Here is a 25,935-nt window from a genome sequence, read left to right as displayed (position 1 = left end):
CACACACACACAGAGAGGAGGGTACAACACACACACACAGAGAGGAGGGTACAACACACACACAGAGAGGAGGGTACAACACACACACACAGAGAGGAGTGTACAACACACACAGAGAGAGGAGTGTACAACACACACAGAGAGAGGAGGGTACAACACACACAGAGGAGGGTACAACACACACACAGAGGAGGGTACAACACACACACAGAGGAGGGTACAACACACACACAGAGGAGGGTACAACACACACACAGAGAGGAGGGTACAACACACACACAGAGGAGGGTACAACACACACACAGAGAGGAGGGTACAACACACACACACAGAGAGGAGGGTACAACACACACACACAGAGAGGAGGGTACAACACACACACAGAGAGGAGGGTACAACACACACACACACAGAGAGAGGAGGGTACAACACACACACACACAGAGAGAGGAGGGTACAACACACACACAGAGAGGAGGGTACAACACACACACACACACACAGAGGGTACAACACACACACAGAGAGGAGTGTACAACACACACACAGAGAGGAGTGTACAAACACACACACAGAGAGGAGTGTACAACACACACACAGAGGAGGGTACAACACACACACAGAGGGTACAACACACACACAGAGAGGAGGGTACAACACACACACAGAGAGGAGGGTACAACACACACACAGAGAGGAGGGTACAACACACACAGAGAGGAGGGTACAACACACACACAGAGAGGAGGGTACAACACACACAGAGAGGAGGGTACAACACACACACAGAGGAGGGTACAACACACACACAGAGGAGGGTACAACACACACACAGAGAGGAGGGTACAACACACACAGAGAGGAGGGTACAACACAGAGAGGCTGTTTGTCTTTATTTATATGTACGTTAACACAATGTCAAGTCAAATGTTATACTTTAAAAATCAGACTTTTTTTTTTACAACAACTCTACCCATAATGCTTCACCGGTCGTCACACCAGTAGTTATGGCAACTTACCGGTGAATCCTAATTACGGGACAGAGCCTCTATGCAGTATCAATCTTGTGTATAATTACGAACCTTCCGGAACATTCTCATAGTGGAGGATGTTTGGGATGTCAACACCTTGAATATTATTCATGTACTTTGGGACTGGTCCTTGGAATCAATCTCACTTTGGACAGTATTGGTTGCTAACAAACTCAACATGAAAACGCTTCCAAAGCATTGACAGAAATAATTATTCCTAAATATACAAACTGCAGAGCAGAAAGACAGCATCAACAACAAAACTTTATTGATCATTCTGAAATAGGAGGAACAGTGTGATTTTTCCATCCTGGCTGTGAGATCAGATCAACTAGAGAGACTCTGTTGAGAACAGTGTGATTTGTTGAGGACACGTATCTGTAAGAGATTCCTTTTCCCTACATACAGGTGAACGGAGGCCTTTAGACACACCTTGCCAACCAGCCTCGTAGTCGTTACACAGGTCACTTAGGGCCTAGGATGTCCTCCTGTCTCCTGCCACCTTGTTGATCTAGTTCCTCCCGTTGGGGCAATGAGCATCCCCAACCGGATGTACAATACACACACTGTAAAGCCCCGTGAGTAGCCCTCACTCCCCCTGCCACCCTCCGTGACCCCTAGCCCCTGCTACCGAACCAATCCTGTAGATCTGAGAGGATTGGACAGGTGGAAGCAACATGTTCAGGGGGTCAGGGGTCAATGTGGAACCTACATGCTGGTTGGTAGTTTTTGTGAGCGGTTCTTAGCCGCCACCCCGGTCCTCTGGAACTCCAGCTTCTCCTTGATGTACTCCTGCTTGCACTCCTCGAAGAACGCCGAGTCTCTGTAGCTGAGAGAGAGTGGTGAACAGAAGACTGTTATCATTAGAACACTGAGTCTCTGTAGCTGAGAGAGAGTGGTGAACAGAAGACTGTTATCATTAGAACACTGAGTCTCTGTAGCTGAGAGAGAGTGGTGAACAGAAGACTGTTATCATTAGAACACTGAGTCTCTGTAGCTGAGAGAGAGAGGTGAACAGAAGACTGTTATCATTAGAACACTGAGTCTCTGTAGCTGAGAGAGAGTGGTGAACAGAAGACTGTTATCATTAGAACACTGAGTCAGCTGAGAGGAGTGGTGAACAGAAGACTGTTATCATTAGAACACTGAGTCTCTGTAGCTGAGAGAGAGTGGTGAACAGAAGACTGTTATCATTAGAACACTGAGTCAGTACGAACAACAGTTATCATTAGAACACTGAGTCAGTACGAACAACAGTTATCATTAGAACACTGAGTCAGTGGTGAACGACAGTTATCATTAGAACACTGAGTCAGTAGCTGAGAGAACAACGAAGACTGTTATCATTAGAACACTGAGAGAACACTGAGTGACAGAAGACTGTTATCATTAGAACACTGAGTCAGTACGAACAACAGTTATCATTAGAACACTGAGTCAGTACGAACGACAGTTATCATTAGAACACTGAGTCAGTACGAACGACAGTTATCATTAGAACACTGAGTCAGTACGAACGACAGTTATCATTAGAACACTGAGTCAGTACGAACGACAGTTATCATTAGAACACTGAGTCAGTACGAACGACAGTTATCATTAGAACACTGAGTCAGTACGAACGACAGTTATCATTAGAACACTGAGTCAGTACGAACGACAGTTATCATTAGAACACTGAGTCAGTACGAACGACAGTTATCATTAGAACACTGAGTCAGTACGAACGACAGTTATCATTAGAACACTGAGTCAGTACGAACGACAGTTATCATTAGAACACTGAGTCAGTACGAACGACAGTTATCATTAGAACACTGAGTCAGTATGAACGACAGTTATCATTAGAACACTGAGTCAGTACGAACGACAGTTATCATTAGAACACTGAGTCAGTATGAACAACAGTTATCATTAGAACACTGAGTCAGTACGAACAACAGTTATCATTAGAACACTGAGTCAGTACGAACAACAGTTATCATTAGAACACTGAGTCAGTACGAACAACAGTTATCATTAGAACACTGAGTCAGTATGAACAACAGTTATCATTAGAACACTGAGTCAGTACGAACGACAGTTATCATTAGAACACTGAGTCAGTACGAACGACAGTTATCATTAGAACACTGAGTCAGTACGAACAACAGTTATCATTAGAACACTGAGTCAGTACGAACAACAGTTATCATTAGAACACTGAGTCAGTATGAACGACAGTTATCATTAGAACACTGAGTCAGTATGAACGACAGTTATCATTAGAACACTGAGTCAGTACGAACAACAGTTATCATTAGAACACTGAGTCAGTACGAACAACAGTTATCATTAGAACACTGAGTCAGTACGAACAACAGTTATCATTAGAACACTGAGTCAGTGAACGACAGTTATCATTACCATCAGGAACGAACAACAGTTATCATTAGAACAGCTGAGTAGATAGATGGAAGTTATCATTAGAACACTGATTTAGCGAAGACAGTTATCATTAGAACACCATCAGGAAGCCAGTCTCTTTACAACAGTGGTTGAACGCTGAAAGCAGATAGATAGATGGAAGAAGGAGACACAGATTTAGCCAGTAAATTACCACCATCAGGAAGCCAGTCTCTTTACAACAGTGGTTGAACGCTGAAAGCAGATAGATAGATGGAAGAAGGAGACACAGATTTAGCCAGTAAATTACCACCATCAGGAAGCCAGTCTCTTTACAACAGTGGTTGAACGCTGAAAGCAGATAGATAGATGGAAGAAGGAGACACAGATTTAGCCAGTAAATTACCACCATCAGGAAGCCAGTCTCTTTACAACAGTGGTTGAACGCTGAAAGCAGATAGATAGATGGAAGAAGGAGACACAGGATTTAGCCAGTAAATTACCACCATCAGGAAGCCAGTCTCTTTACAACAGTGGTTGAACGCTGAAACCAGATAGATGGATGGAAGAAGGAGACACAGATTTAGCCAGTAAATTACCACCATCAGGAAACCAGTCTCTTTACAACAGTGGTTGAACCCTGAAAGCAGATAGATGGATGGAAGAAGGAGACACAGATTTAGCCAGTAAATTACCACCATCAGGAAACCAGTCTCTTTACAACAGTGGTTGAACCCTGAAACCAGATAGATAGATGGAAGAAGGAGACACAGATTTAGCCAGTGGATCAGAATAGTCTTGAAATCCAAACTTAATCACGAAAAACCAGACTGAATTAGTGAAAGTAAAACAATCGCAAAACGCAGCGTGATTCAGTTTGGATTCCCAAGCTTTTAAAAAGCAACCAGGGTAAGAGCCCCAGTCTAAACAGGTCATGTCTCTTTCAAATCTGTCCCCCTCTGCCAATCTGAGTGGAGCCACAGGCTGAGAGGAGAGAGAGAGAGAGAACAGCCAACCATACTGTCTCTGCCACACGGTGACAAGCCTAGTCAGAGTAGATACTACCGTAGTGGGTACTGACAGGCCTCTTATCTTACCACAGCCCCAGTGTCTCCTCTTCTACCAGGCTGAGAGGACAGAGAGAGGGGGGACAGCCAACCATACTGTCTCTGCAAGGAGACTCCATCATATCTATTCATACCTGTGGTTGGTGTTTCTGTCCACATTGGCACCAGTGTAACTATCTGTCTGGCATGGTCCATTATAACAGTCCCTCACACAGACCAGGCCTATCTGTCTGGCATGGTCCATTATAACAGTCCCTCACACAGACCAGGCCTATCTGTCTGGCATGGTCCATTATAACAGTCCCTCACACAGACCAGGCCTATCTGTCTGGCATGGTCCATTATAACAGTCCCTGTGGCATGGTCCATTATAACTGTCCCTCACACAGACCAGGCCTATCTGTCAGGCATGGTCCATTATAACTGTCCCTCACACAGACCAGGCCTATCTGTCTGGCATGGTCCATTATAACTGTCACTCACACAGAGGAGAGGCCATACATATAGAATAGTCCTGAGCCAATAGGGCTTTCTATTCACACAGAGGTCATACATATAGAATAGTCCTGAGCCAATAGGGCTTTCTATTCACACAGAGGTCATACATATAGAATAGTCCTGAGCCAATAGGGCGTTTTGGAGGTTAGTTCAGTTTTGGGTGCATTTTATTTTAGTGAAAATAGTGAACATTTAGTGAACATTCAATTTCCAAAACTTTGAAAATATGATAGTCTGTCTCTGTCAGGCCCACGTTGGGTAGACATCAACCAGGTCTATAGTTACTCTAAATAACATACAGAACTCTGTAAACCAACCAGGCCATACATATAGAATAGTCCTGAACCAATAGGGCTTAACCAACCAGGTCTATAGTTACTCTGAATAAGTACAGAACTCTGTAAACCAACCAGGTCTATAGTTACTCTAAATAACATACAGAACTCTGTAAACCAACCAGGTCTATAGTTACTCTGAATAATGTACAGAACTCTGTAAACCAACCAGGTCTACAATTTCAGAACTCTGTAAACCAACCAGGTCTATAGTTACTCTAAATAACATACAGAACTCTGTAAACCAACCAGGTCTATAGTTACTCTGAATAATGTTAACTCTGTAAACCAACCAGGTCTATAGTTACTCTAAATAATGTACAGAACTCTGTAAACCAACCAGGTCTATAGTTACTCTAAATAACATACAGAACTCTGTAAACCAACCAGGTCTATAGTTACTCTAAATAATGTACAGAACTCTGTAAACCAACCAGGTCTATAGTTACTCTAAATAATGTACAGAACTCTGTAAACCAACCAGGTCTATAGTTACTCTGAATAATGTACAGAACTCTGTAAACCAACCAGGTCTATAGTTACTCTAAATAACGTACAGAACTCTGTAAACCAACCAGGTCTATAGTTACTCTGAATGACGTACAGAACTCGGTGTGTCTCTTTTAGTTTGACCGTAGAAGACACATTTAGGGCTGAGATGTTCAACTTAACAAAGACTCTCCTTTTCTAACCATTTCATTAAAAAAAATACATGATGTTTGCCAAAAAGCATTTGAGACCCTGACAAACAGCTGAGTGCAAAGTGAATCATACAGTAGGTGGAGTTGGCCATTAGGCCTAACTGAGTTAGACTACAGAGATTTTCTAAAAACACCAAGATATTCCCTGTCAATCCTTTCTAACTGATATCAAGGTGTTGTGGATGAAAAGGTGCCATTGTGTTGGTGGTGTTAAAGAGGTGCTGAAGGGTCCTGGCCTCGTCTCTTCACGCTGTTAGCCAGACTTTAATTAGCCTTGTCCCCCCCCCCTACCCTCGTCTCTTCATGCTGTTAGCCAGACTTTAATTAGCCTCGTGCCCCCCCCCCCCCCCGTCTCATAAACAACAATGGAACGTATCCCAAAATGACAATGTATCCTAACCCCTACAAAGTGCACAACCTTTTAGACCAGAGCCTTGCTCAACAGTAGTACACTGTATAGAGAATAGGGTGCCATTTGGGATGTAAACCCATCATAATAATCTCCCTGTTCTGATCAGCGTGATTATCACTACGACTTGCTTTCATCCCAACGCAGGAAAACCTGCAGAAGCAATTTGACGAGGCAGAACAGTGTGACTAATGTAAATCAGCAGAACAGAAACACAGAGGACTGTACTGGGGGGGTATCCCATCATACATCAGCAGTCACCCAACACAGTGACTGTGATCTCAGAGGACTGTACTGGGGGGGTATCCCATCACTGACTGTAATCTCAGAGGACTGTACTGGGGGGGTATCCCATCATACATCAGCAGTCACCCAACACAGTGACTGTGATCTCAGAGGACTGTACTGGGGGGGTATCCCATCACACATCAGCAGTCACCCAACACAGTGACTGTGATCTCAGAGGACTGTACTGGGGGGGTATCCCATCACACATCAGCAGTCACCCAACACAGTGACTGTGATCTCAGGACTGTACTGGGGGGGTATCCCATCACACATCAGCAGTCACCCAACACAGTGACTGTGATCTCAGGACTGTACTGGGGGGTATCCCATCACACATCAGCAGTCACCCAACACAGTGACTGTGATCTCAGAGGACTGTACTGGGGGGGTATCCCATCATACATCAGCAGTCACCCAACACAGTGACTGTGATCTCAGAGGACTGTACTGGGGGGGTATCCCATCACACATCAGCAGTCACCCAACACAGTGACTGTGATCTCAGAGGACTGTACTCAGCAGGGGGTATCCCATCATCACATCAGCAGTCACCCAACACAGTGACTGTGATCTCAGAGGACTGTACTGGGGGGGTATCCCATCATACATCAGCAGTCACCCAACACAGTGACTGTGATCTCAGAGGACTGTACTGGGGGGGTATCCCATCACACATCAGCAGTCACCCAACACAGTGACTGATCTCAGGACTGTACTGGGGGGGTATCCCATCACACATCAGCAGTCACCCAACACACTGACTGATCTCAGAGGACTGTACTGGGGGGGTATCCCATCACACATCAGCAGTCACCCAACACAGTGACTGTGATCTCAGGACTGTACTGGGGGGGTATCCCATCACACATCAGAAGTCACCCAACACAGTGACTGTGATCTCAGGACTGTACTGGGGGGGTATCCCATCACACATCAGCAGTCACCCAACACAGTGACTGTGATCTCAGAGGACTGTACTGGGGGGGTACCCCATCACACATCAGCAGTCACCCAACACACTGACTGTGATCTCAGAGGACTGTACTGGGGGGGTATCCCATCACTGACTGTGATCTCAGAGGACTGTACTGGGGGGGTATCCCATCACACATCAGCAGTCACCCAACACAGTGACTGTGATCTCAGAGGACTGTACTGGGGGGGGGGGTATCCCATCATACATCAGCAGTCACCCAACACAGTGACGGTGATACACTGCCGATTTTGCAGGTTTTCCTACTTACAAAGCATGTAGAGGTCTGTCATTTTTATCATAGGTACACTTCAACTGTGAGAGACGGAATCTAAAACAAATATCCAGAAAATCACACGATTTTTAAGTAATTTGCATTTTATTGCATGACATAAGTATTTGATATATCAGAAAAGCAGAGCTTAATATTTGGTACAGAAACCTTTGTTTGCAATTACGTTTCCTGTCGTTCTTGACCAGGTTTGCACACCTTCTCCAGATCCTGCAGACCTTCTCCAGATCCTGCAGGTTTCGGGGCTGTCGCTGGGCAATACGGGCTTTCAGCTCCCTCCAAAGATTTTCTATTGGTTCAGGTCTGGAGACTGGCTAGGCCACTCCAGGACCTTGAGATGCTTCTTACGGAGGAGCCACTCCTTAGTTGCCCTGGCTGTGTGTTTCGGGTCGTTGTCATGCTGGAAGACCCAGCCACGATCCATCTTCAATACTCTTACTGAGGGAAGGAGGTTGTTGGCCAAGATTTCGCGATACATGGCCCCATCCATCCTCCCCTCAATACGGTGCAGTCGTCCTGTCCCCTTTGCAGAAAAGCTTCCCCAAAGAATGATGTTTCCACGTCCATGCTTCACGGTTGGGATGGTGTTCTTGGGGTTGAACTCATCCTTCTTCTTCCTCCAAACACAGCGAGTGGAGTTTAGAACAAAAAGCTCTATTTTTGTCTCATCAGACCACATGACCGTCTCCCATTCCTACTCTGTTTTAGATTCCGTCTCTCACAGTTGAAGTGTACCTATGATAAAAATGACAGACCTCTACATGCTTTGTAAGTAGGAAAACCTGCAAAATCAGCAGTGTATCAAATACTTGTTCTCCCCACTGTATGTGATGAGATAAGGAGAGCTGACTGTTCTGAAGTAGCTGATCTAATCAGTGCAGCACTAAGGAGTAAGGACAGAACCAGGGCAGAACCAGGACAGAACCAGGGCAGAACCAGGGCAGAACCAGAGCAAACAGCCACTGCAAGCATCAGTAATACAAATAGAGTAGTATGCAGGCAATACAGCAGCTGGGGCGGAGGTGTGAAAAGGAGGGGGCAGAGAGGAGACCAGAAGGGGATTTCCACAGCCCTGTCACCTCGAGGGCTGTGTCTCTCTGGGCGAGCAGCAGCAGGCGTGCCTCCTCAGAGGATGAAGAGGACAGACTTTAGGCCTAACCACAATCGAAGCACCTATGCAGCACCAAGAGTTGCTGTTGGGCAATCCCACAGTAACAGAATGATGCAGAGCCGTTTTCACTTTTAAAATGGACGCCAAACAAAAAAACAATGATTGCTAACTTTAAAAAACAACATTTAAAAAAAACAAACAACTCTATGCACAATTACTTTTAACGATTTTCAAAATAATATTTTTACAACAAAAAAAACACTTACTTGAACAGTGTAGATGTTAATTGTAACAGACTGACAGTTTGTGCTGCTGGTGCCCTGCACTGTTCCTCAAGAAAATGTGTTTTTGTAAAAAAAAAAAATATTTAAAAAATGGTGGAAATTGTTAAAAGTAGTCTTTATGCATCGAGTTGTAATGGTTTGTTTAACTTTTGCAATCATTGTTTTTTTTGTTTGACAGTAAAAAAAATCGGAGTCTCAGCATCTCTCCGTTGCCGTGGAAACGCCCTGCAACAACATTCCAGCAGCGATCCAGAGACTCCGTACGGTTAAAAATAAAATGACCATGTTGATGCCAGCAGCATAAAGTGAATGTAGAGAAGTTAACAAAAAACATTTAAACTGCGGTCTGTTTCAAGTATCTTCCTGTAACAAAGGAGAAGACGTTTCTGTTAGGCCGACATGTCGAGCTATAACACAATCAGATCAGCAGCCTATACTCCTTATAATAAAGGTACCATTAACACTGATATTTAAATCAAAAAAGGCGTTGGGGACACAAAAGAGGAAGTGTATCAAGAGGAATATTCATATTTAACCACCATATCAGGTTTGGTCTCGATAGAAAATTCCTTGACTGTCTTTTTCTCCCCTTTATCAGGTAATCTACTTCTGACTGGTTTTCAGACCGGGCATGACAGCCAGATGAACAGGGGGGGTATCCATTAATACTCTGTCAGCCAGATGAACAGATGGGGGGTATCCATTAATACTCTGTCTCTGTCATGGCTCAGGGCATTAATATGACAGCCAGATGAACAGGGGGGGGTATCCATTAATGGCTCACTCTGTCATGGCTCAGGGCATTAATATGACAGCCAGATGAACAGATGAACAGGGGGGGTATCCATTAATACTCTGTCATGGCTCAGGGCATTAATATGACAGCCAGATGAACAGGGGGGGGGGTATCCATTAATACTCTGTCATGGCTCAGGGCATTAATATGACAGCCAGATGAACATGGCTCAGGGCATTAATATGACAGCCAGATGAACAGGGGGGGGTATCCATTAATACTCTGTCATGGCTCAGGGCATTAATATGACAGCCAGATGAAGCCAGATGGGGGGTATCCATTAATACTCTGTCATGGCTCAGGGCATTAATATGACAGCCAGATGAACAGGGGGGTATCCATTAATACTCTGTCATGGCTCAGGGCATTAATATGACAGGGGGGTATCCATTAATACTCTGTCATGGCTCAGGGCATTAATATGACAGCCAGATGAACAGGCATTAATATGACAGCCAGATGGGGGGGTATCCATTAATACTCTGTCATGGCTCAGGGCATTAATATGACAGCCAGATGAACAGGGGGGGGGGTATCCATTAATACTCTGTCATGGCTCAGGGCATTAATATGACAGCCAGATGAACAGGGGGGTATCCATTAATACTCTGTCATGGCTGTCATGGCTCATGGGGCATTAATATGACAGCCAGATGAACAGGGGGGGGGGTATCCATTAATACTCTGTCATGGCTCAGGGCATTAATATGACAGCCAGATGAACAGGGGGGTATCCATTAATACTCTGTCATGGCTCAGGGCATTAATATGACAGCCAGATGAACAGGGGGGTATCCATTAATACTCTGTCATGGCTCAGGGCATTAATATGACAGCCAGATGAACAGGGGGGTATCCATTAATACTCTGTCATGGCTCAGGGCATTAATATGACAGCCAGATGAACAGGGGGGTATCCATTAATACTCTGTCATGGCTCAGGGCATATGACAGCCAGATGAACAGGGGGGTATCCATTAATACTCTGTCATGGCTCAGGGCATTAATATGACAGCCAGATGACTCTGCTTGTAACTGGGAAGGTTAGAGACCTCAGCAACCCGACAATGTGTGTAAACAGCGGAGGTGAACTTTGGATATACAGTTGAAGTCAGAAGACACTTAGGTTGGAGTCATTAAACCTCGTTTTTAAACCACTCCACAAGTTTCTTGTTAACAAACTATAGTTTTGGCAAGTCGGTTAGGACATCTACTTCACTGTATCACAATTCCAGTGGGTCAGCAGTTTACATACACAAAGTTGACCTTGCCTTTAAACAGCTTGGAAAATTCCAGAAAATTATGTCATAGCTTTAGAAGCTTCTGATAGGCTAATTGACACAATTTGAGTCAATTGGAGGTGTACCTGTGGATGTATTCCAAGGCCTACCTTCAAACTCACTGCCTCTGCTTAACATCATGGGAAAATCAATAGAAATCAGCCAAGACCTCAGACATTTTTTTTTTTAGATCTCCACAAGTCTGGTTCATCCTTGGGAGAAATTTCCAGACGTCTGAAGGTACCACGTTCATCTGTACAAACAGTACACAAGTATAAACACCATGGGACCATGCAGCCGTCATACCGCTCAGGAAGGAGACGCTTTCTGTCTCCTAGAGATGAACGTACTTTGTTTGAAAAGTGTAAATCAATCCCAGAACAACAGCAAAGGACCTTGTGAAGATGCTGGAGGAAACAGGTACAAAAGTATCTATATCCACAGTAAAATTAGTCCTATATCGACATAACCTGAAAGGACACTCAGCAAGGAAGAAGCCACTGCTCTAAAACCTCCATAAAAAAGACAGACTACGGTTAGCAACTGCACATGAGGACAAAGATCTTAATTTTTGGAGAAATATCCTCTGGTCTGATGAAACAAAAATACAACTGTTTGGCCATAACAACCATCATTATGTTTGGAGGAAAAAGGGGGAGGCTTACAAGCCGAGGAACACCATCCCAACCGTGAAGCACGGGGGTGGCAGCATCATGTTGTGGGGGTGCTTTGCTGCAGGAGGGACTGGTGCACTTCACAAAATAGATGGCGTCATGAGGGAGGAAAATGATGTGGATATATTGAAGCAACATCTCAAGACATCAGTCAGGAAGTTAAAGCTTGGTCACAAATGGGTCTTCCAAATGGACAATGACCCCAAGCATACTTCCAAAGTTGGTGGCAAAATGGCTTTAAGGACAACAAAGTCAAGGTGTTGGAGTGGCCACCACAAAGCCCTGACCTCAATCCCATAGAAAATGTGTGAGCAGAACTGAAAAAACATGTGCAAGCAAGGAGGTCTACAAACCTGACTCAGTTACACCAGCTCTGTCAGGAGGAATGGGCCAAAATTCACCCAATTTATTGTGGGAAGCTTGTGGAAGGCTACCCGAAACGCTTGACCCAAGTTAAACAATTTAAAGGCAATGCTAACGAATACTAATTGAGTGTATGTAAACTTCTGACCCACTGGGAATGTGATGAAAGAAATAAAAGCTGAAATAAATCAGCTTTCTTAAAATAAAGTGGTGATCCTAACTGACCTAAAACAGGACATTTTTACTTGGGATTAAAATGTCAGGGATTATGAAAAACGGAGTTTAAATGCATTTGTCTAAGGTGTATGCAAACTTCCAACTTGAACTGTATCTCTGTGACCATCCTGGGTTCCAGCCCATATAGCCTGGGTGCCAGCCCACATAGCCTGGGTGCCAGCCCACATAGCCTGGGTGCCAGCCCACATAGCCTGGGTGCCAGCCCACATAGCCTGGGTTCCAGCCCATATAGCCTGGGTTCCAGCCCACATAGCCTGGGTTCCAGCCCATATAGCCTGGGTGCCAGCCCATATAGCCTGGGTTCCAGCCCATATAACCTGGGTTCCAGCCCACATAGCCTGGGTGCCACAAGACTGTAAACCCGCTGACCTAAAGCCTAAGCATTTGTTCAGGTTCGCTAACACAAGTTTTTTATTAAATCTCAGATATTCACCTGTAACCTTTTCAGCACAGAGCTCCTTGGCTTTCTCCCTCACCATCTTGGGGATGAGTACATCAGTCTCCACATGCCTCAGGAAGGGCTCCTCTGAAACAACACACACACACACACACACACACACACACACACACACACACACACACACACACACACACACACACACCAGTCATAGCTACCCTGCTGTACCAGGGCTAGTATATCCATCAAACTAACTAGCTAAACAGCTAGTTAACATCATCAAGCTCACCCAGTCGTTTCTGAGGACGCAAACAATGAACGTCGAAGATTAAAAGTATAATTAGCTAAAACAGTTGTATGTCAGAAAACATTTTAAAAGAGGTCTACGTAGATAACTCTCTAAATATCCCAAATGACAGCTATGTGACTTGTAGATGAATAAAACTCAAGTTATAAATTAAAGTTTAATCGGCTACGACACTTGCACCGTTAAAGCTCCCAATCCACCGCTTTACCGACGACGTTTCGGTTCGACGAAGATCCGTGTCGGGATGGAAACGTTTTGTCGGTGAATTGGGAGCTTTGACAGTGTGCTGCGGGGCCTTCTTGTTGTTCACTAGACGTTGTTAGTCCAGAACCTAACGTTATGTTTTTAAAGATGTGCGTATGACCACACACTTTTCTACCGATGCCGTAAAAGCGACATAGGAAAACGATACTCAACATATTGTCTATACAATACCTGCTTTGGTTGCTTCCATAATTATCAGCAGTGTTGCTGAATCAAAACATTACAAAACAGACGCAAAGTGACCTCTCTTCTTTACCACGTTTACTTCCGGGTGCGTCACTCAACTGTGGAACGAACTACAACCCCCACAATTCGCCACGACTCTAAACTACAAAGGGCTTGTTTGGAAGCGTGTACAATTTAAAAAAACGTGTATTAAATTGTCCATCACGCATTAACTGTCAAGTTAAATAATGGTTCAATTATCATCTTTAAATGAGACTGGATCTACCAAGTGAATAAGTTGATGTATTGTCTTCAACAACAAATGAAGAGTTGACAGTGGCAGCTCACCTCATATCCAACAGGCTTTCATCCTCCAGTACTCGGTATAAGATAGAAATAACAACATTCACCGTGAAGTACCTCAGCTTTGACCACAGCTGCATTCAAGGTGGTGCTGGAGTGTCTTCTTCACAGCCGCTGTGCCACATGCTGAATGCTGACCACAGTCACACCTGTGAAGTGGAGGCCCATTGTAGACTCGAGACTGGCAGTCTGGAAGTCATGTGAGGCCCACAGGTGTTTGTGTATCGGTGTCTGGTGTATCTACGACAGGTCTGAAATGTAATGGACGTCACACCTGGACCACCACAACAACAACAGAGGCAGAGGGCCCGTCTGTCTGTCAGGCAGTCAGTCTGTCTGTCTGTGTTTTTCCGTCAGTTCTCACACAGTCCTCTCAACATTAAACACCACGTCTCCTTTCAGCCCACTAGAAGAGGAAAGGTGGGGTGGCAGAGAGTTTTTTTTTCTTCTTCCCCCCCTTCTTCCATCAAAAGAAAATAGCAGAGAGAGAAATCACGTGCAGCTGCTTTTTTCTTCTCATGAGACGACCATGAGACAAGGAGCTGGGTGCAAAATGGGACCACAGCAAGTCTGTCACCTCCACTGGTAGATGTGTGTGTGTGTGTGTGTGTGTGTGTGTGTGTGTGTGTGTGTGTGTGTGTGTGTGTGTGTGTGTGTGTGTGTGTGTGTGTGTGTGTGTGTGTGTGTGTGTGTGTGTGTGTGTGTGTGTGTGTGTGTGTGTGTGTGTGTGTGTGTGTGTGTGTGTTTGTCTGCAGCATGGTTGTGGAGCAGTCGTTGGTGAGATCATGGTCAGACAGAGGCTGTAGGTTCAGGACAGGCTGTAGGTTCAGATATAAACATCTATCAGACAGAGGTTCAGATATAAACATCTATGTCAGGTTCAGATATAAACATCTATCAGACAGGGGCTGTAGGTTCAGTTCAGAGGTTCAGATATAAACATCTATCAGGCTGTAGGTTCAGATATAAACATCTATCAGGCTGTAGGTTCAGATATAAACATCTATCAGGCTGTAGGTTCAGATATAAACATCTATCAGGCTGTAGGTTCAGATATAAACATCTATCAGGCTGTAGGTTCAGATATAAACATCTATCAGACAGAGGCTGTAGGTTCAGATATAAACATCTATCAGGCAGATGCTGTAGGTTCAGATATAAACATCTATCAGGCTGTAGGTTCAGATATAAACATCTATCAGACAGAGGCTGTAGGTTCAGATATAAACATCTATCAGGCTGTAGGTTCAGATATAAACATCTATCAGGTAACATCAAATATACAGTGTTGCTGTGACTAGGTTGCACGTCCTTTGATTTTCGCTATTGTACCTTTTTCGCTATTGTACTTTTGTACAATTGTGTCATTGGACAAAAGTCTCACCACCCAATACGTGATTGGGTAAAAAGGAAAGCTCCTATTCTTATGGAGACTTCTCCACGCTCCCAGAAACATTCTCCCGGATGTGATTCCTCTCCCTCTCCCTGATGTGATTCCTCTTCCTCTCCCTGTATAGTTGAGACCATAGTCTAGATGAGACTATATTAGAGCCAACGCACCGTACCGGGACGACCTGGCTTTGACACCTCAGTGGCCTCAACCTGTTGGTGGATCACTCAACTGTGTGTGTGTGTGTGTGCGTGTGTGGCTGCGAATTGCCAAGGACCTCACAATACGATATTATCACCGTACTTAGCTGCTGATACGATATTTATTGCGATTCTGTGGCAAGAACAAGTATGTGACCCCTTTGGATCTGATTTCATCTCAGTCACTAGACAAACACAGTCTGCTTTAACTGATAACACACAAACAATTATACGTTTTCATGTCTTTATTGAACACACCGTGTAAACATTCAAGGTGCAGGATGGGAAAAATATGTGAACCCTTGGATTTAATAACTGGTTGACCCTCCTTTGGCAGCAATGACCTCAACCAAATGTTTTCTGTCGTTGTGGATCAGACCTGCACAACGGCCAGGAGGAATTTTGGACCTTTCCTCTTTACAAAACTGTTTCAGTTAAAGCAATATTCTTGGGATGTCTGGTGTGAACTGCTCTCTTGAGGTCATGCCACAGCATCTCAATGGGGTTGAGGTCAGGACTCTGACTGGGCCACTCCAGAAGGTCAGGACTCTGACTGGGCCACTCCAGAAGGTCAGGACTCTGACTGGGCCACTCCAGAAGGTCAGGACTCTGACTGGGCCACTCCAGAAGGTCTGACTGGGCCACTCTCAGGACTGACTGGGCCACTCCAGAAGGTCAGGACTCTGACTGGGCCACTCCAGAAGGTCAGGACTCTGACTGGGCCACTCCAGAAGGTCAGGACTCTGACTGAAGGCCACTCCAGAAGGTCAGGACTCTGACTGAGCCACTCCAGAAGGTCAGGACTCTGACTGTCAGCCACTCCAGAAGGTCAGGACTCTGACTGGGCCACTCCAGAAGGTCAGGACTCTGACTGGGCCACTCCAGAAGGTCAGGACTCTGACTGGAGCCCAGAAGGTCAGGGCTCTGACTGGACCACTCCAGAAGGTCAGGACTCTGACTGGGCCACTCCAGAAGGTCAGGACTCTGACTGGGCCACTCCAGAAGGTCAGGACTCTGACTGGGCCACTCCAGAAGGTCAGGACTCTGACTGGGCCACTCCAGAAGGTCAGGACTCTGACTGGGCCACTCCAGAAGGTCAGGACTCTGACTGGGCCACTCCAGAAGGTGTATTTTCTTCTGTTGAAGCCATTCTGTTGTTGATTTACTTCTGTGTTTTGGGTCGTTGTCCTGTTGCATCATCCAACTTCTGTTGTGTTTCAATTGGCGGACAGATAGCCTTACATTTTCCTGCAAAATGTCTTGATAAACTTGGGAATTCATTTTTCCGTCAATGATACCAAGCAGTCCAGGCCCTGAGGCAGCAGCCCCAAACCACGATGCTCCTTCCAGCATACTGTATAGCTGGGATGAGGTTTCTCTCCACACATAGTGTTGTGTTCCTTCCTTCCAAACAACTCACCTTTAGTTTCATCTGTCCACAGAACATTTTGCCGGTAGCGCTGTGGAACATCCAGGTGCTCTTTTGCGAACTACAGTGGCTTCTTCCGTGGTGTCCTCCCATGAACACCATTCTTGTTTAGTGTTTTACGTATCGATGACTCGTCAACAGAGATGTTAGCATGTTCCAGAAATGTCTGTAAGTCTTTAGCTGATACTCTGGGATCCTTCATTGAGCATTCAGCGCTGTGCGCTTGCAGTCATCTTTGCAGGACGGCCACTCCTAGGGAGAGTAGCAACAGTGCTGAACTTTCTCCATTTATAAACGATTTGTCTTTACCATGGACTGATGAACATCAAGGCTTTTAGAGATACTTTTGTAACCCTTTCCAGCTTTATGCAAGTCAACCATTCTTATTAATCTTAGGTCTTCTGACATCTCTTTTGTTCAAGACACGATTCACATCAGGCTTCTTATCGCAAACTCACATTTTGTGGGTATTTTTATTAGGGCAAGGCAGCTCTAACCAACATCTCCAATCTCGTCTCATTGATTGGACTCCGCGATTGGACTCCGGGTTTGCTGATTCCTGACACCAATTAGCTTTTGGAGAAGTCATTAGCCTAGGGGGTTCATATACTTTTTTTATAACCTACACTGTCAAATCAAATCAAATGTATTTATATAGCCCTTCGTACATCAGCTGATAACTCAAAGTGCTGTACTGTGAATGTTTAAATGACGTATTCAATATAGACAATTAAACATACAATAATGTGTGTGTTATTAGTTTAATAAGCAGACTGTGATTGTCTGTTGTTGTGACTTATAATATAATATAATAATAATAATATATGCCATTTAGCAGACGCTTTTATCCAAAGCGACTTACAGTCATGTGTGCATACATTCTACGTATGGGTGGTCCCGGGGATCGAACCCACTACCCTGGCGTTACAAGCGCCATGCTCTACCAACTGAGCTACAGAAGGACCTTAGAGGAAGATCAGATCAAATGTGTTCGATGCAGAAATCCAGGTGATTCCAAAGGGTTCACATACTGTTTCCTGCCACTGCATCACGATTCATGCGTGATTCTATATGTATTGGCATTTGATGTCGCAGTTCAATGTTCCAAACATATTGCTCACCATATGTCTGCTGCAGAGAGACTAGAGAGCAAAGAGAAAAGTAGTTTTGATCAGTCATGGAATTAAGTGCTGAAAACATGGCTCACCCGACCCTCCCCTCCCTTCCCCCTCCCCTCCCATGGCCAGACCTGAGCCTCCCCTCCCCATCCCATGGCAAGACCTGAGCCTCCCCTCTCCTCCCCCTCCCATACCATCCCCTCTCTTCCCATGGCAAGACCTGAGCCTCCCCTCTCCTCCCCCTCCCATCCCCTTCCCTCTCTTCCCATGGCCAGACCTGAGCCTCCCCTCCCCATCCCATGGCAAGACCTGAGCCTCCCCTCTCCTCCCCCTCCCATCCCATCCCCTCTCTTCCCATGGCAAGACCTGAGCCTCCCCTCCCATCCCATCCCCTCTCTTCCTATGGCAAGACCTGAGCCTCCCCTCTCCTCCCCTCCCATCCCATCTTCCCATGGCCAGACCTGAGCCTCCCCTCCCCATGGCAAGACCTGAGCCTCCTCCCCCTCCCATCCCATCCCCCTCTTCCCATGGCAAGACCTGAGCCTCCCCTCTCCTCCCCCTCCCATCCCCTCCCTCTCTTCCCATGGCCAGACCTGAGCCTCCCCTCCCCATCCCATGGCAAGACCTGAGCCTCCCCTCCTCCCCCCTCCCATCCCATCCCCTCTCTTCCCATGGCAAGACCTGAGCCTCCCCTCTCCTCCCCTCCCATCCCATCCCCTCTCTTCCCATGGCAAGACCTGAGCCTCCCCTCTCCTCCCCCTCCCATCCCCTCCCCTCTCTTCCCATGGCCAGACCTGAGCCTCCCCTCCCCATCCCATGGGCAGTCCTGACCTGGCATTAGCCTGCCCTTGTCTTTAGCAGGCTGACAACAGACTCATCCTTCACAGGTTTGTAATCAAGAAGTGAACCCCCCCCCCCCCCCCCCTCCCTCGCTGGCTAACTCTTCCGGCTGATTACGCGTAATGTAATTTTAATTAAAAACTGCGGTGTCAAAGGGTTTAGTGGGCTTGAGAAATGGGCCCAGATTGCAGCGCCGTGGTAAACCCCCCTCACTTGGTTTCGAGAGGAAATGCATCCTGACACCAACCCGTGTGACCTGGACGACCTACGACAACATGAACAAAAGGCAGTCTACTGTACAGGGCCGAGGGCACGGTCAGAATGATAGGATAGTCACCACGGGTAGAGAAGGTGCTTTCCTATTCTTACTGTCACTGGCAATTATAATGAATTCATAGGATATTATTCATATAGCAGGAGAATAGGAGGAACACAGAAGGTGTGGAGTGTCAGGGGAGGGGTGAAGGGGTGAAGGGGTGAAGGGGGAGGGGTGATGGGGTGAAGGGGTGGAGGGGTGAAGGGGTGAAGGGGGTGAGGGGGGTGATGGGGTGGAGGGGTGAAGGGGTGATGGGGTGAAGGGGTGATGGGGTGGAGGGGTGAGGGGTGAAGGGGTGAAGGGGTGATGGGGTGGAGGGGTGAAGGGGTGGAGGGGTGATGGGGTGAAGGGGTGGAGGGGTGAAGGGGTGAAGGGGTGAAGGGGTGGAGGGGTGAAGGGGTGGAGGGGTGATGGGGTGAAGGGGTGATGGGGTGATGGGGTGAAGGGGTGATGGGGTGAAGGGGTGATGGGGTGAAGGGGTGGAGGGGTGAAGGGGTGAAGGGGTGATGGGGTGGAGGGGTGAAGGGGTGGAGGGGTGAAGGGGTGAAGGGGTGGAGGGGTGAAGGGGTGGAGGGGTGAAGGGGTGATGGGGTGAAGGGGTGAAGGGGTAAAACCTAAAAAGGGTAGTGTGCTCTCTCCTAACTGACTTTTTAAAGCCACATTCCTGAATTTATGTCCCAGCCTAAACAGAATCCCCGATGCTTGGTTTTAGCATCAAGTTATTTATCAAAGGTATATCGAACATGCATTAACACTTTGGAGAAAAACCTTTAAATTGTCTCTTTGGAAAGAAGAAATAAAAAAATAAAAAGCCCAATCCGTGGTATAGAATCAACAGTTGAGGTCCTCTGGTAGTCGGTGATCCCTCTTCACCTGGACACCGTTGGCTTCTCTTCTCTCCGTCGACCCTGAAACCGATCCCCCGCTGCCCCCCTGCGCCCAGACTAAACCTCCTCTCTAAAAGCCCATCTCAAACCCATCTGCCGGGACATTACTGAGATCCTCCTCACACACAGCCTGGAAGAATGGCCAAGTGGGGAGGGGGGGGGGGGGGGGATGGGTCCATGGTGGGTGAGGGGGGCTTTGGAGAGGCTCTGACTGACTGGCATAAAACAGACAGGACACCTTATGAGCATCCTGTCCTTCTGGACATGTCACTATGTTTTAAATATATTTATTTTACCTTTATTTAACTAAACAAGTCAGTTAAGAACATATTCTTATTTTCAATGACGGCCTACTGGGGAACAGTGGGTTAACTGCCTGTTCAGGGGCAGAACGACAGATTTGTACCTTGTCAGCTCGGGGGGTTGAACTTGCAACCTTCCAGTTACTAGTCCAACACACTAACCACTAGGCTACCCTGCCGCCCCAATCTGTAGGACTAGATCCGTCCAATGAAAATGTTGGTCTTCGGTGAAGGTAGGTGGGTAGATACTAGATCGGCTAATACTTGGCTTTGTAAGGTTTTAGGGGCGCAAGGACGCAGTGACCTTTTAACACTCTCTGACAGGGGCCTTGTGTTCCTGCCCAGCCGTCATTGGACAGTTGGCCTGGGCAGTGGTGTGTGGACAGACAGTAGGACCACAGTTGGCCTGGGCAGTGATGCGTGGACAGACAGTAGGACCACAGTTGGCCTGGGCAGTGATGTGTGGTCTAATAGGGTTTAACTTTTCTAACCTCCCTTCTGCCAGAGCCAGGGAGACCTGCTGCTCCTTATATTGACCTGGTGTGTGTGTGTGTGTGTGTGTGTGTGTGTGTGTGTGTGTGTGTGTGTGTGTGTGTGTGTGTGTGTGTGTGTGTGTGTGTGTGTGTGTGTGTGTGTGTGTGTGTGTGTGTGTGTGTGTGTGTGTGTGTGTGTGTGTGTGTGTGTGTGTGTGTGTGTGTGTGCGTATGTGTGTGTATATGTGTGTGTGTGTATATGTGTGTGTGTGTATATGTGTGTGTGTGTGTGTTTGGGGGGGGGGGAGGCCTGGTGGAGACATGCTGCTCCTTATATTGGCCTGGTGGGTCATATCAGATGCTCAGAGCTCCAGCCTCCTGCTATCTCCTCCTGCTATCTCCTATAGTCGTCTGCTATCTCCAACAGCCTCCTGCTATCTCTTCCAAAATCCTGCAAATTCCTCCTGTAATATCTTCCTGGTATCTACTTGTGCCATTTCCTCCTGCCTCTTGCTATCTCCTCCTGCAATATCCTCCTGGTATATCCTCCTGCCTCCTGCTACTCATCCTGCCTCCTGCTGACTCCTTCTGCTATCAACTCAGCCTTCTACAATATCCTCCAGCCTCCTGCTATCTCCTCCTGCAAGTCCTCCTGCCCCTGCTATCTCATCTAGCCTCCTACTGTCTCCTCCAGCCTCCTGCTATCTCCTCCTGCAAGTCATCCTGCCCCTGCTATCTCCTCTAGCCTCCTACTGTCTCCTCTAGCTTCCTGCTATCTCCTCTAGCCTCCTACTGTCTCCTCCAGCCTCCTGCTATCTCCTCCTGCAAGTTATCCTGCCCCTGCTATCTCCTCTAGCCTCCTACTGTCTCCTCTAGCTTCCTGCTATCTCCTCTAGCCTCCTACTGTCTCCTCCAGCCTCCTGCTATCTCCTCCTGCAAGTCATCCTGCCCCTGCTATCTCCTCTAGCCTCCTACTGTCTCCTCTAGCTTCCTGCTATCTCCTCTAGCCTCCTACTGTCTCCTCTAGCTTCCTGCTATCTCCTCTAGCCTCCTACTGTCTCCTCCAGCCTCCTGCTATCTCCTCTAGCCTCCTACTGTCTCCTCTAGCTTCCTGCTATCTCCTCTAGCCTCCTACTGTCTCCTCCAGCTTCCTGCTATCTCCTCTAGCCTCCTACTGTCTCCTCCAGCCTCCTGCTATCTCCTCCTGCAAGTCATCCTGCCCCTGCTATCTCCTCTAGCCTCCTACTGTCTCCTCCAGCCTCCTGCTATCTCCTCCTGCAAGTCATCCTGCCCCTGCTATCTCCTCTAGCCTCCTACTGTCTCCTCTAGCTTCCTGCTATCTCATCTAGCCTCCAACTGTCTCCTCTAGCTTCCTGCTATCTCCTCTAGCCTCCTACTGTCTCCTCTAGCTTCCTGCTATCTCATCTAGCCTCCTACTGTCTCCTCTAGCTTCCTGCTATCTCATCTAGCCTCCTACTGTCTCCTCTAGCTTCCTGCTATCTCCTCTAGCCTCCTACTGTCTCCTCTAGCCTCCTACTGTCTCCTCTAGCCTCCTACTGTCTCCTCTAGCTTCCTGCTATCTTTTCTTGCCTCCTGCTTTTTCCACCTGCTTTCTCCTCATCTGTCCACAGAACATTTTGTCGGTAGCGCTGTGGAACATACTAATGCTATTTTGCGAACCTTTAACCTTTAACCTTTATTTATTGATTTATTTAACCTTTATGTAACCTTTATTTATTTATTTATTTAACCTTTATTTATTTATTTATTTAACCTTTATTTATTTATTTAACCTTTGTAACCTTTATTTATTTATTTATTTAACCTTTATTTATTTATTTAACCTTTATGTAACCTTTATTTATTTATTTAACCTTTATTTAACCTTTATTTAACTAGGCAAGTCAGTTAAGAGCAAATTCTTATTTACAATAATTGCCTACCCCTTGCCAAACTCTTCCCCTTACCCGGATGACGCTGTGCCAATTGTCCACCTCCATATGTGTCTTCCGATCACGGCCGGTTGAGATAGAGCCTGGGAACAAACCGGGGTCTGTAGTAACACCTCTAGCACTGCGAAGCAGTGACCCCTCCTGTCTAGTGGTTAGAGGCAGGTAACCTCGGCAGGTATCCTCGGATGGGGCCACAGTGTCTTCTGACCCCTCCTGTCTCAGCCTCCAGTATTTATGCTGCAGTAGTTTATGTGTCAGGGGGCTAGGGTCAGTTTGTTATATCTGGAGTACTTTTCCTGTCTTATCCGGTGTCCTGTGTGAATTTAAGTATGCTCTCTCTAATTCTCTTTTTCTCTCTTTCTCTCTCTCTCTCTTTCTTTCTTTCTTTCTTTCTTTCTGTCTTTCTTTCTTTCTTTCTTTCTCTCTCTCGGGGGACCTGAGCCCGAGGACCATTCCTCAGGACTACCTGGCCTGATGACTCCTTGCTGTCCCCAGTCCACCTGGTCGTGCTGCTGCTCCAGTTTCAACTGTTCTGCCTGCGGCTAGGGAACCCTGACCTGTTCACCGGATGTGCTTCCTTGTCCCAGACCTGCTGTTTTCAACTCTCTAGAGACAGCAGGAGCGGTAGAGATACTCTGAATGAACCACTGTGACTATAATTATTTGACCCTGCTGGTCATCTATAATAATATAATAATAATAATAATAATAATAATATAATATATGCCATTTAACAGACGCTTTTATCCAAAGCGACTTACAGTCATGTGTGCATACATTCTACGTATGGGTGGTCCCGGGGATCGAACCCACTACCCTGGCGTTACAAGCGCCATGGACATTTGAACATCTTGGCCATGTTCTGTTATAATCTCTACCCGGCACAGCCAGAAGAGGACTAGCCACCCCACATAGCCTGGTTCCTCTCTAGGTTTCTTCCTAGGTTTTGGCCTTTCTAGGGAGTTTTTCCTAGCCACCGTGCTTCTACTCCTGCATTGCTTGCTGTTTGGGGGTTTAGGCTGGGTTTCTGTACAGCACTTTGAGATATCAGCTGATGTACGAAGGGCTTAATAAATCAATTTGATTGATTAGTCTGCTGCGACACTCAGTCTCATCTATGGCCAAAAGTAGTGTACTATACAAGGAATAGGGTGTCATAAGTAGTGCACTATTCAAGGAATAGGGTGTCAAAAGTAGTGCACTACATAGGGAATAGGGTGTCAAAAGTAGAGCACTACATAGGGAATAGGGTGTCAAAAGTAGTGTATGGAATAGGGTGTCAAAAGTAGTGCACTACATAGGGAATAGGGTGTCAAACGTAGTGCACTACATAGGGAATAGGGTGTCAGAAGTAGTGCACTACATAGGGAATAGGGTGTCAAAAGTAGTGCACTACATTGGGAATAGGGTATCAAAAGTAGTGCACTATATAGGGAATAGGGTGTCAAATGTAGTGCACTACATAGGGAATAGGGTGTCAAAAGTAGTGCACTACATTGGGAATATGTGTCAAAAGTAGTGCACTACATAGGGAATAGGGTGTCAAACGTAGTGCACTACATAGGGAATAGGGTGTCAGAAGTAGTGCACTACATAGGGAATAGGGTGTCAAAAGTAGTGCACTACATTGGGAATAGGGTATCAAAAGTAGTGCACTATAGGGAATAGGGTGTCAAAAATAGGGTGTCAAAAGTAGTGCACTACATAGGGAATAGGGGTATCAAAAGAATAGTGTCAAAAGTAGTGCACTACATAGGAATAGGGTGTCAGAAGTAGTGGTAGGGAATAAAAGTAGTGCACTACATTGGGAATAGGGTATCAAAAGTAGTGCACTATATAGGGAATAGGGTGTCAAAAGTAGTGCACTACATAGGGAATAGGGTATCAAAAGTAGTGCACTATATAGGGAATAGGGTATCAAAAGTAGTGCACTATATAGGGAATATGGTGTCAAAAGTAGTGCACTACATAGGGAATAGGGTGCCATTAGGGACGTAAACACTGTGCTGCTGGCCATGGGAGATCTGATGTTAATAAGCCCCCCCTCTGCCCTCTGTTACGGTGTCAGATGGGATGAATAAACAGGGAGGACCAGCGTCTGGCAGGTGTTACGAGGAGGTGGCAGGAAGTGCCACGGAGGGGCAGGAAGTGCCACGGAGGGGCTCCTGAAAGGAGGACTCACCCTCAGGTGGAGCCAGCAGGGAGAGACGCTTCAGCACCTTCAGTCACGACACACTCACACAGAGGCATGTAGACACACACACACACACACACACACACACACACACACACACACACACACACACACACACACACACACACACACACACACACACACACACACACACACACACACACACACACACACACACACACACACACACACACACACACACAGAGGCATGTAGACACACACACACACACACACACACACACACACACACACACACACACACACACACACACACACACACACACACACACACACACACACACACACACACACACACACACACACACACACACACACACACACACACACACACACACACACACACACACACACACACACACACACACACACACACACACACACACACACACACTGTCAGTTTACATGATGGAGAGCTGCATAAATAGCGTGCCTCCTGGCCATAAGGAAACAGAGACGTTTCTCTGATTTCAGCTTGGGGTTTGGTCCCCCGCTACGACACTATGATCTGTTCTGAGATCTGTCCGATACAGCCAGACTCTGGGCTCTGAGACACACACTGTTGCCTGGAAACCATCGTCCGGGGTCATGCCCGT

General features: G+C 46.5%; 1 protein-coding gene across 1 annotated transcript; it reads right to left on the bottom strand.

Annotated features, from left to right (window-relative positions):
* Nucleotides 1–1,739: 1,739 nt before the first annotated feature.
* cmc1 (C-x(9)-C motif containing 1) lies at nt 1,740–14,018 on the bottom strand. Its single transcript, XM_046335686.1, has 4 exons — nt 13,864–14,018; nt 13,158–13,250; nt 3,530–3,575; nt 1,740–1,860 (listed from the first exon to the last, which is right to left on the bottom strand). Exons 1-4 carry the CDS (start codon nt 13,880–13,882, stop codon nt 1,740–1,742), a joined length of 279 nt encoding a protein of 92 aa, XP_046191642.1. The 5' UTR covers nt 13,883–14,018.
* Between the last annotated feature and the right edge of the window lie 11,917 nt (nt 14,019–25,935).

This window comes from Oncorhynchus gorbuscha, unplaced genomic scaffold (assembly GCF_021184085.1).
Source record: "Oncorhynchus gorbuscha isolate QuinsamMale2020 ecotype Even-year unplaced genomic scaffold, OgorEven_v1.0 Un_scaffold_820, whole genome shotgun sequence".
NCBI classification, from domain to species: Eukaryota; Metazoa; Chordata; class Actinopteri; order Salmoniformes; family Salmonidae; genus Oncorhynchus; species Oncorhynchus gorbuscha.
This window is presented reverse-complemented; position numbering and strand designations above follow the sequence as displayed.

Bases quoted from the DNA above. Each gene is read 5' to 3' on its own strand.
- cmc1 (XM_046335686.1), bottom strand. The intron at 3,576-13,157 runs GTGAATATCTGA...ATCTGCTTTCAG, and splicing joins CTGTGCTGAAAAGGTTACAG to CGTTCAACCACTGTTGTAAA. The intron at 1,861-3,529 runs ATGATAACTGTC...ACTCTCTCTCAG, and splicing joins GGCTTCCTGATGGTGTTCTA to CTACAGAGACTCGGCGTTCT.